The 11,932-nt window shown below is 44.8% G+C and overlaps 1 protein-coding gene across 1 annotated transcript; it reads left to right on the forward strand.

Annotated features, from left to right (window-relative positions):
- Positions 1–514: 514 nt before the first annotated feature.
- Positions 515–10,404, forward strand: HIGD1A (HIG1 hypoxia inducible domain family member 1A). The gene is made up of 4 exons (XM_063122280.1): positions 515–622; positions 4,203–4,310; positions 7,101–7,235; positions 9,339–10,404. The coding sequence occupies exons 2-4, from the start codon at positions 4,208–4,210 to the stop codon at positions 9,386–9,388; spliced, it is 288 nt and encodes a 95-aa protein (XP_062978350.1). The 5' UTR covers positions 515–622; positions 4,203–4,207; the 3' UTR covers positions 9,389–10,404.
- The last annotated feature ends 1,528 nt before the right edge of the window (positions 10,405–11,932 follow it).

Genomic DNA, 11,932 nt, shown 5'->3' on the forward strand with positions numbered 1-11,932 from the left:
AACCATTCAAAGTGTAAAAACAACAGTATAAAACCATAATATAAAATACAATATAAAAGCTCATAGAGAGGAGTGGGCGAATTTATTTATTTTTATCTCTGTGGAGCAGCTTTGCCCAACCTAGCCATGCTAACTAGGGATGATGGGAGTTATAGTCCAAAACCTCCCAAGGGAACCAGGTTGCGGGAGGCTGTTGTAGAGAGAAACAGCTAGAAGACCCCTCATGGAGACAATCTGAGGTGTGTGTGGTGTGTTTTTTTTTTAAAAAAATATTTATTTTATTTATTTAAAGCATTTTTATAGCGCCGCCTCACCATTTCTGGCATCGAGGCGCTTTACGATAACATATAAAACAATTCCATTAAAACCCTCAAAATAATCAGGTCGCGCGATGCTTTCTGGGAGTCGTAGTTTTCTCCTCAGGATTCCCGCCCGCTAGTTTAGAACGAGCGCGACGGAAGGGGCGGGGCCGGAGACCGGAAGCTGCGCTGGCCGGCAAGAGGCGGGGCCGGGAGAGTCAGGGGAGTCTGCGCTGCAGCTTTGTCGCCGAGCAGAAGCCGGTGTGAGGGCGGCAGTGTCGTGTCGTGTCGCGGGAGGCTCCGTCGTCCGGAGAGCTGCTGAGGTGAGCCGGGCGGGCGGCGGCGGCGGCGGCGGCTGAGGCTGAGGAGACCCTGCGCGTGAGGGAGGAAAAGGAGAGGCCGGGCTGGGAAGGAAGGAAGGAAGGAAGGAAGGAAGGAAAGGCGAGCGAGGCGAAGTTCAATAGACTTACTTCTTCTAATTATTATTATTATTATTATTATTATTATTATTATTATTATTATTATTATTACTATTACTATTATTATTATTATTATTATTATATCGCTTCATAGCCGAAGCTCTTTTAAGGCCTTTGGTGCTCTGGGGTGCTTATTTGGGTGACTTTTTTGGGGGGGTTTAAATAAATGGAGAAGGTATTACTCTGTACAGCACCATGTACACTGATGGTGCTGTATCAATAAATCAATAAATAATAATAATAATGATGTATCGAGTGGCTGCTGTGGTAAGCTGGGTGATAAAAAAAAGGGGGCATCTCTGGGGGTGGGGGATGGTGGCAGTTTTCTGGAGGCAGAGGGGGTTAAACTTCCCCTCCCCCACCCAGTCAGGCGCCCTCCACGTGTATTGGACTACAACTCCCATCATCCCCAGCCAGCCTGGCCACTCTAACCCATTTCTCCTATTGCTGCTATCATAAGAAAAGAGGGGGGGGGGAATCTAGCCTTCCTCACCCCTCCCCCTTCTGAGAAGGTCTCCCCCCCCAAAAAAATCTGCCCACGAGATTCCTTTTTTACTAACATTTCCCCAACACAAACAATGCAAATATGTCTCTCTTTTGAGGTTCTCAACTTGTGAAGAGTTCTATGCATATTTTTATTTATTATTTTTATTTATTTTAGCACTTTTATTAGCCCAAAAGGCACTCAAAGCGGCTTACAGAAATATTTCTTAAAACAGTCTCTGCCCACAGGCTTACAATCTTTTTTTTTTTTAAAAAAAAAGTCACAAAAGGAAAGGGGGTTAGGAGGGAGGAGGAAAAAAATATTGGAGTCCATTCGAGACAAAGCAGTGTTTTGCAGTGTCTCATTCACCCCATATCTCCTCTGGGACCCCATTTTGGTGTCTTTATTTTTTTAAAAAAATGGATGCGTTGTATTTCAGACTAGTTTTGCTGACCCAGTATAAGTTAGCAGCATCCAGTATGGCTGCTTGAGATTCTAGCCTGGAGAGTAAAGGTTTTTTTAGGTTTTAAAAAAGAAGTAAAGTTTGTTAAGGTTTTTTTTTTTTAAAAGGATGTTTCAGAGCTTTGATGTTAAGCATCTTTTCTGCTCTTCTCTCCACCCCCGATAAAGGAATACTTCTTTAAATGGGGGATATTTGTCAGAGAAGGATGGGCAGGAGATCAAGTGAAGGGCAGGAACGTGGTATAGATGTTAAGGTCATTGGTATAGTGAATGTGCCTAAAGAGGTTAGTTGGTCACGTGGGTTTTGGAGTAGCTGGGAGGGGCTAGAGAGAATTGCAGGGTGGAGGATTGGGTGTAGAGCCAGCATTTCAGTAATGATGCAATTGGGGTTTACACATTGGGTGGAGATGGGGCAATGCAAATCTGATGAAAGTAGAGCAGAAGTGCTTGTGGCAAATAGAGTAACAGGTTGGGGTGAATGATGAGTAATGTTGATGGGAAACTTCCCGTCCAGACGTAGTGGGGGAAAACCTGTGAATTGCAACAAAAACCCACCTTAATGTTGGTGTTGTAAGACTTCCTAGACTTCTTATAGTTGAGGCTTTTTATTTCTGGGTTAAAACTGGCTTATATGCCCTCAAAACTTTCTTTTAAGAGAGTAGAAGAGTAAGTCTTTAATCTGCCCTCAGAAGAGCCCTCCCCCCCCCCCCGGTGTTTCTACATCAGTCTCTTGTTCTGAGTTCTCTAAGAGCAGATAATTCTACTACTTCTCTGTGCTGGGAGTGGCTGAATCTGTCAATCACTCCTGCTTCCCTGCTAGATTTAAAGCATCAAGGTAAGAGCAGTGAATCATGCAGAGATGCAGCAGGTAGCCTCCTCAATGGACATACTTCAGGTTCGCAGGAGAATTTTATTTCATTTTTAAATCCAGTAAGATGTTAGCAATTCTTTCGTGGCTTACAAGCCTGCCCATGGTGCTTGTGTGCCACGAGAATTGCTGTCTCAAGGCTGCCTACTTCTTAGAATGTACCTCAAGGAATGTTTCAAATGTTACTTTCCTAGGTACAGTTTAATTTCTGCTTCAGAAATAGTATGTGGCCATCACAAGTACATTATTTGAAACATTAGCGCCACGCTTTGTGTTTTAATGTGACATACATTGGGAGATTGTATTGTATGAAACTCCTTGGGTTGCTAAACTATTAGGAAAACATTGACCCATAGAAAATAGCTAAAACACGGAGATGCCATGTGGTGCCTAAAAAGTCACATGCTGCAGAGTCCAGATAGTTTTCTCTGTGTCCTTTTTAAAAGTCTCTTCTTGACCTTGAGTACAGTTGGAAGGTCATTATTGCAACAGGAAGCAGCCTTATAACAGGACAGACTGTTCGTCCATCTATTGTTAGTCATCAACCTGTAGAGCAGAGGTAGAAGTGAGGGGTGAGAATTCCGGGCAGGAAGAGCTCTCAACACACAGAAATGCCAGCCTACAATGCCCCTGGGGCAAAGTTTTCAGCTGCACTGTACAGCCTTGCTTCCTTGTGCCTGTGGGAGTTGGGATCACAGCCAGAACTTAGAGAGCTTTGGCGTCCTTTTTTCTGGTTGGCAAAACCAGAAAGAACTAGTCTCCTAGCCCAAAGATGAATAAATGAATGAAGATTTATTGAATAAGTCTTTCGACCATTTCAAAAATCACATCATCATTAAAAACAGACAGGCATTAATTAAAATGGTGGGAAACCTGGTGCCTTCCATGTGTTGCTGGACTAGAGCACCCATCATGACTTATCATTGGCCATGCTGGCTGGGGATGCTGGGACTTGGACTCCCAACATTGGGGATGCAGGTTCCCCACCTTGTCTTAGCCAGATACATGGCTTACTAGGCTCGAGAGGGGGTTTTCCTACTAGGGTGGAGTGCTTTATTATCGCTGTCTCCTTGGGTATTGGTTCATCTCACTTGGAGAGCAGTGCGGAATTGAAGCTTATAGCATCGTTGAGTTGACTCCAGAGAGCTAGACTTCTTTGGGCCATGGTTCCTGGGATTTATGCTTCTTAAATTTATTTACTTTTATTTATTACATAATTATACTGCCCAAAAGTCACGGCTCTCTGGGCAGTTCACAATTAAAATAGTTAAAACCACAATAATACAAGGCCAGAATTTAAAACTTTAAAAAGAATTAAAAAAAAAAACCCAGGAAAAGTTATCATCCACGGAAGGCTTATCTAAACAGATTTGTTTTCAGGAAGCGTTTGAAAGGTGTTATATTTTCTGCCTCCTGAAACACACGAGGGAGGGTTTTTTTCCCAGTGTGTGTGGGCCGCTTCAGAGAAGGCCCTGTCATCGAGGTTCTTCATGATTGGACTGTGCCTGGAACAGCAACTGAGGATGGGTTGTTAAAAATGTCTGGATTTTTAAGGTTCAGCAGATATTCATTTTCCCCCTTACGATGTGTGTTTACTCCCTTCCTTGCAGTTAACATGGCAACCAGTTCAGAAAGTCCTCTCTCTAGCTATGAGGCAGAAGATACCCAAGGCTCAAAATTGCTTAGAAAATCCCGGGAGTCCCCGTTTGTCCCAGTTGGTAAGTCACTTTGCAATTGCCCTCTTTTGTGAATTGGGGGAAATATACAGTTGTTCCACGCCTTGGAGAGTGGGTGTGAATATAATCAAGGGTTAGGCAGTACTAACAGGAAACACTCTTGAAATAATACTTCCTCGTTGTATCTTCTCTTGGGTTAAATGAAAGGCTAGACTTCTGCCACTGCTTTCTCCAGATGGGTTTGGATGTTCCTGGAGTGCCTCTTCCCCCCCCCCGCCACGCCTTGATATGAGAGCCACGCTGAGCTTTCTTGGAGGAAAGCTGGAGTATGAGGTCATCCCCAGAAACTGATTGATGGGAGCTTCGGGACAGATAAAAAGAAGGACGTCTTCACATAGCACAGAGTTAAACTATGGAATTTGCTTCCAAAAGATGCTGTGATGGCCACCAATTTGGATGGCTTTAAAAGGGGATTGGATAAATTCCTGGAGGAGGCTATCAACGGCTACTGGTCCTGATGGCTCTGTGCTATCTCCAGTATGGGAGTTAGTATGCCCATGTACACTGTTGCTGGGGAACATGGGCAGGAAGGGTGCTATTGCACCCATGTCTTGCTTGTGGTTTCCCATATGCAGCTGACTGAGTACTATGTGAGCAGAATGCCGGACTAGTTGGACCCTTGGGTCTGTTCTTATGTAAAAATGAAACAAAACAAGAGCTTACTCACCACCTAGTGGCCTGGTTTTGTACTACAACTCCCATCACCCTCAGTTAGCATGGCCACGTTGACTGGGAAAGATGAGAGTTTCAGACCCAACCTAGCTAGAAGGCACCAGATTGGTTTTGTTATATTCATCATTTCAAGAGAGCAATAAAAGTACTTTGGCATGTGGACCTTGTAGCTGAATGATAGAGTATTGCGTCCATCTGGAGTATTGCATCCAGTTCTGGGCTCCACAATTCAAGAAGGATGCAGACAAGCTGGAGCGTGTTCAGAGGAGGGCAACCAGGATGATCAGGGGTCTGGAAACAAAGCCCTATGAGGAGAGACTGAAAGAACTGGGCAGGTTTAGCCTGTAGAAGAGAAGATGGAGGGGAGACATGAGAGCACTCTTCAAATACTTGAAAGGTTGTCACACAGAGGAGGGCCAGGATCTCTTCTCGATCCTCCCAGAGTGCAGGACACGGAATAACGGGCTCAAGTTAAAGGAAGCCAGATTCCAGCTGGACATCAGGAAAAGCTTCCTGGCTGTTAGAGCAGTACGACAATGGAATCAGTTACCTAGGGAGGTTGTGGTCTCTCCCACACTAGAGGCCTTCAAGAGGCAGCTGGACAACCCTCTGTCAGGGATGCTTTAGGGTGGATTCCTGCATTGAGCAGGGGGTTGGACTCGATGGCCTTGTAGGCCCCTTCCAACTCTGTTATTCTATGATTCTATGATATATAGTCCAACACATCTGGAAGGCACCAGGTTCATAGACTCATAGAATAGTAGAGTTGGAAGGGGCCTACAAGGCCATCGAGTCCAACCCCCTGCTCAATGCAGGAACCCACCTCAAAGCATCCCTGACAGGTGGCTGTCCCGCTGCCTCTTGAAGGCCTCTAGGGTGGGAGAGCCCACGACCTCCCTAGGTTGGGGAAGGCTGACTTCCTGTGACCTGCATCACTGACTGCCAGTGCCTAGGAATCTTCTGCTTTTGACAGAGTAAGACGGGCGCAGAACCTCTCTCAGCCCACGGGCTGAATTCTGTTTTAGAGATACTCTTGCGGGGTGCACTCCAGTGATGGGCGGGACCAAAGGCAGAAGAGCAGGGCCCAAAATACCAGAATAGTATAGTTTAAAGCTCTTGCTGCCAGTCATTAAGCCTTAAGGGTGGCATTTCAACCTTTCAGAGTGGAGGAAAATGTGCACAAAAGCTGGGAAGCCACCAAATGATCAGTGTTACAGGGGGAAAGAGTGCAAGGGAAGGGGGGGGCACTTGTGAACTTCGGAGGATGTATTTGGACCCCTGGAGAGTCAGAATTCCCCTCTCCCTGAATGGGGAGGGGCTGTAGCTCAGTGGAAGCGCCCCTGCTCTGCACGCAGAAGGCCCCAGGCTCAATCCCCGGCATCTCCAGGTTGGGCAGGAAAAACTCCTGCCTGAAACCCTGTGGAGCCGTTGCTGCCAGTCAGTGTTGACAATTCTGGCCTAGATGGGCCAAGGGTCTGACTGAATAAAGCCGCTTCCTATGTCCTGCACCCCTCGAGTAAAGTGAAAGGCAGGGTTGCTGGGTACTTGATAAATTAGGACTCTGGGCTGACATCCCATACATTGGTTTGCAGCTGGTATTTAAACTGCTGGACTGTTGGAAGAGGCTCTTCAGAAAGATCTGATACATGTGCTTCCTCTTACAAAGATGCTTTGTAAGTGGAATTAGTCTTTAGGGATGCAGAGTAAGTGTTCAGTAGTGCTCTTAAACTTTGGCCAGGGCCCAAAGAATCATTGGACTAGTTCTCTCTGTGTAGGGTGGGTGGGGGCGGTTTAGACTTGTATTTCTGAAAGAGGAACAGCCCCGTGTGCTACACGGTAAGAAGCTCTGGAAGCTAAGAAGCATTTCAAAAGGAATTAATGATGGGGCTGAGGTGGGGGGTATTTTCAGATGTTAAAAAAAGAATGGCAGGATTTGTCTAGACCAATATAAGCTTCTTCTGAGCATATACAACTCTTTACATCCTGCTATTGGTGGGTTTTTGTTACAGCCACTTTTAACATAGACTTCTTGAGGGTGTTGCTGTGTTTTATGATCAAGGAATACAAAGTTTATTGTGCAATTCTACTTCTTTTTCCTAGGCATTGCAGGTTTTGCAGCAGTGGTAGCCTATGGACTCTACAAACTGAAGCACAGAGGGAACACCAAAATGTCTGTTCACCTGATTCATATGCGTGTGGGAGCACAGGGCTTTGTCGTGGGTGCCATGACTTGTGGTATGTACAAAAATAGAATACTGTTCTGCACTGCTGTACCTTATACTGATATGTGGCTAATAGTCTTACCTGGTCAGTAGTTGCATTCACACATAACCCAAAGCCATGGTTTATGTTACCCATGGTTTGTTGTTGAAGCCATGAATTGTCTTGCAGAGCAATACTGTGCAAGACTGTGTTTTCTGGTTTGTTTCTCTGCCACCCATTTTGCAAGCCTTCAGAGCACTTGCATTTTCAGGCTGCTGTTTCAATGTGGACAGCAGCACAGACGTGACAGGCATATGCCATGGATCTGGTTTTAGAAATCACAACAAGCCAGAGTTCACAACCCAACAATAAACACCATAGTGCACTGCCTCCTGTAAGCCCACTGTGAAGAACAAGGAAAGGAGAGTTAAAAGGGGTTACCCTCAAACACCCAACTCCCCACTGCTCTGTGGACAGCGGGCAAGCGAATCACCCGGCAGACTGCCACCACCACCCTTAATGTCCAACTCAACCTGAGCCATGAGATACTCAGACCTTTCAGGACACAGAAATAAGGGTTCAAGCTGACATTTCTATTTCAGACACCAAGCCCAGAATTCTGAACAACAGCCAGACCAAAACAGAATCTAGTACCAAGGCATACTAAATTTAGTACTGAATTTAGTATTGAGGCATAAATTGAATAAAGCACACACAAGCTTTGAAATAGATGTGAAATTTATTAACCATAAGGCAGGGGGAAAGGATTAAAAAGAGTGTGTCAGTCTCAGAGGAAATCAAGAAACCCAAAACAACCAGAGGAAGCCTTTAAACAACAGAGAAACCTTTTGAAGCAATGCTGCAGGCAAAAACAATGAAGTACTCTCTAGCCTAGCCTATACTTGACCGAAGGAAGGGACTTCCTATAGGACATGATCCAAAACTTTCCAGGCCCAAAAGCCAATGGACAGACTGAAGATCAAAACAAAGAACCTGCATTGAAGACCATATTAACAGATGAAGTCCACTGTGTAGACCCAAGTGCAGACCAAGTAGCAACAGTGCCGCCTCTAGCTTTATAACCCACTCACCCCAGCACTTGAAATGTGTGAGGTGAGCTTCGGCTGGATAAGTGCCTCGACTTCCAGGAGGGGAGGGAGGAGTGAAAAGCTTTTGCTACAAGCCATCTGAAATCAATCTGTCTAATTTTGTCAGAAATTCAGCTCTGCCCTTGAAGGCCTGGAGACTAGAAAACCTTACTATAACACGCTTATTTATTTATTTATTTATTACATTTTTATACCGCCCAATAGCCGAAGCTCTCTGGGCGGTTCACAAAAATTAAAACCACAGTAAAACACCCAACAGGTTAAAACACAATTACAAAATACAGTATAAAAAGCGCACGCTTAGGTGGTTTTAATGAGTGTGTGGCAGCCCCTCCTCACGAAACGGGGCTTGTTCTCAGTCGCTAACGCTCTGAATCTGTACTTCTTGACACCCGTCACTTATACTTTTAAGCAACAGCCTATGATTGGCCCTCTTGTAGGTTGTTGAGCATAACATGTGAACCCAGACTACTGAGTTGATTAGCAGCTAAACAACCAAGTGGCAGGCTGATTATAGGCTGTTGCTTAAAGTGGCTGGTGTGGCGCAGGCAGCGCATTTGCACTCTCCCACTTGTCCCTGACAGCCCATGAGGTGTGCTTTTTTTAAAACTCCTGGGCTGTCATGTGCAGACTGGCCCAGCAACAAGCCAGATCTCAACAAACGGCACTGTGGCTTAGCGTTGTGTCAACCAGGCCTATATATATCCATACTTCTAAGAAGGTTGCAGAGGTGGGCAGGGTGCCTGAATTAGAAACAGACATGCAAGTGGTGTCTGGCAAATGTGGGCTGAACCGCCTTGACTTGCCCTTTAAGGGGGTGTGAATGGTAGGAGCAAGTAATGGGCAGCGCTGTTAAAAAGGAATTCATCTGTAGGTCGTATGGGCCTGCTTGGCTGCAGTTTCCTCTCTTGGCAATTGGTCTTCCAACAAGCGTTGAGCTGCCCTCCTGTCTTGTTTCCAGCAAAAGAAATACTGCTTTGACTCTAACCCTCGTTGCTAATTTCCCTTTTTCTTTTCTGTCTTTTAGGTGTGCTTTATTCCATGTATCGAGAATACTTGGCCAAGCCCAAGCCCTAGGGAAGCGCGAACTGAAACCTGTGTGTGCTGGTGTTCTTATGTACTCTAATGTTAGGCTTCACATGGAAATGCTGCTGCTGTCAAAACAAACAAGGCTGCAGCTCTAACTTTGCACATCTCACGCATGGTATAAACCTCTATGATGCCAGTGTTACTCTAGATTAGGTGGTTGGTGACAAAAGTTGCCCCTTTCTGTCATGATCAGGACCATAAACTGATATTTTACAGATTACAACCCTTTTCACTATGCATACCTGACACTTAGGCACTCTGTGGCTTAGAGGTCCAGAATTTCATCTTCAGAGGTTGTTGACTGAGAAAGCAAACAAGAAAATAAAGGGAGGGGTGTGCCAGTGTTCCTGTCATTTCTCTTCAAGAGATGCAAGGCCGGCCTCTCGGTAGCCCTGATTTCTTTAAACTCCAATAGAACACATCGTGTGGAATAAATAGTGGATAAAGCTATTAAAAATATATTTATTATTTGGTATCGTGGAAAGTTAACTTATTTGACCGGATAAGGCATTGCAGCTTCTAAAATTGCACGTTTCTTTTTGGGTGTGTTGATGTCAGATTTTATTTAAGGAGCATCTATACAGCTTATTTGTTAGAAAATTCTAGCAGTAAAAGAATAGGGCCAACGGAGTGGTGGCAGTATGGATTGTGGCATTACATTTGGGCACTCGGGGAAGCCCTTGCCTGCCACTCCAGCTCAAAACTATGAGAGGAGGGAGCGAGGCCTGGGCCCCTCCTGCCCAGTGGCCAGCCATTATTGGGTATATCTGTAATCACCTTCTTAAATCACTAAACGTTGACTTTTATTGTCAAATTGACAGCTAGTACATGGACCCTGCAGCTGTGGCTACAATGAAATATAACATATGTCAACTTTATATTTTTTTTTTGGTGAAGTTCTTTGCATTCCCTGGTTTTATCATGGTATATTGAGAGTTGCTAATCAATGCAGTGTAAATCTAATCTAATGACTCTGGTTTTATTAAATAATATGTACATAAGAACAGTTGTACTCTTGTTACAGCAGTGGTCTGTGCGTAATTTTGTCTCTGTTTAATTATGTTTAGTTTTTAGTCTTCGTAATCGGTGTGCATAAAGCATACTGCTTGCCCTCATCAGCGGCAAGATAACCAGAATAGAATAGAATAGAATATGGTGATCCATTGGGCCCCAGAATTATGACTAGGCATTTTGAGAAACACCAAGCTGTTGCTACAATAATGCTCAATAGCAACACAAGAATATTTTTGTCATTATTTATTTATATATGTATTTTTTACTTTTATATCCTGCCTTTTTTCCTCCAAGGAACCCAAGGCGGAGTACATAATCATAGAATCATAGAATAGCAGAGTTGTAAGGGGCCTACAAGGCCATCGAGTCCAACCCCCTGCTCAATGCAGGAATCCACCCTAAAGCATCCCTGACAGATGGTTGTCCAGCTGCCTCTTGAAGACCTCCAGTGTGGGAGAGCCCACCACCTCCCTAGGTAGCTGATTCCATTGTCGTACTGCTCTAACAGTCAGGAAGTTTTTCCTGATGTCCAGCTGGAATCTGGCTTCCTTTAACTTGAGCCCATTATTCCGTGTCCTGCACTTTGGGAGGATCGAGAAGAGATCCTGGCCCTCCTCTGTGTGACAACCTTTTAAGTATTTGAAGAGTGCTATCATGTCTCCCCTCAATCTTCTCTTCTCCAGGCTAAACATGCCCAGTCTCATCCTCTTCTCCATTTTTATCCTCACAACAACAACCCTGTGAGGTAGGTTGGGCTGGGAGTCGGTGACTGGCCCAAAGTCACCCAGTAGGTTTCCATGGCCAAGTGGGGACTAGAACCCGGATCTCCCGACTCCCAGTCCAACACTTTAGCTACTACACCACCCTGGCTCTCTTATCAAACCTAATCCAGTTGTGAATGCAGTGGTGAACTCAGTGAAACTTACTTCTGAGTTGACATGTAAAACATTTTTATACCCTGCCACAAAGATTCCCAAGACAGGTGATGGCATATAAAAGCTAATAAGTGTGTGTGCTCACTTGTATATGTGAGTGCACTCTCTGTAGAAGTATGTTTCTGGTAGGCGATATAGATGAGTTAAGAAGGAACTGGCAGTCCTTCCACACAAATCCACACCTGCTTAGTCAAAGCTTTCTTCATTTCAGCAATATAATTTAAAAGTTGGGCACCATTTTGTTGCTTCTATTGTTAAACTATTGGGAATTGATTCAGCCAGAAGCCTGCCAGTAGTTCCAGATCTGCTTTCTGCCCACCTCGTGGTGGTGTCACCTGTTTTTCCCAGCAGACCTAGCGAAGTTTAGCTTAAGCATGGCAGATACTTTGCCAACAACTTCAGTTACAAGGAAAAGAACTTTTCATATAGTAAGTGTAGCTCTGGTGGTTGCAGATTTCACCAGTCAGCCTCTTGATGCTGCAGCTCTTGCTTGCAGGTGGAAACATTGCCTCATTAACAGATCAGAAATGACTACCATTCCCAGTTCACAGATTTCTTAATGTGGGTGGTAGTAGGTATGCTG

Source organism: Elgaria multicarinata, chromosome 1 (genome assembly GCF_023053635.1).
Source record: "Elgaria multicarinata webbii isolate HBS135686 ecotype San Diego chromosome 1, rElgMul1.1.pri, whole genome shotgun sequence".
Lineage (NCBI taxonomy): Eukaryota > Metazoa > Chordata > Lepidosauria > Squamata > Anguidae > Elgaria > Elgaria multicarinata.

Excerpts from the sequence above, each read along its gene's own strand:
- HIGD1A (XM_063122280.1), top strand. The coding sequence starts at position 4,208 with ATGGCAACCAGTTCAGAAAGTCCTCTCTCTAGCTATGAGGCAGAAGAT. Across the intron at positions 4,311-7,100 it reads GTCCCCGTTTGTCCCAGTTG|GCATTGCAGGTTTTGCAGCA; the intron begins GTAAGTCACTTT and ends TCTTTTTCCTAG. Across the intron at positions 7,236-9,338 it reads CGTGGGTGCCATGACTTGTG|GTGTGCTTTATTCCATGTAT; the intron begins GTATGTACAAAA and ends TCTGTCTTTTAG.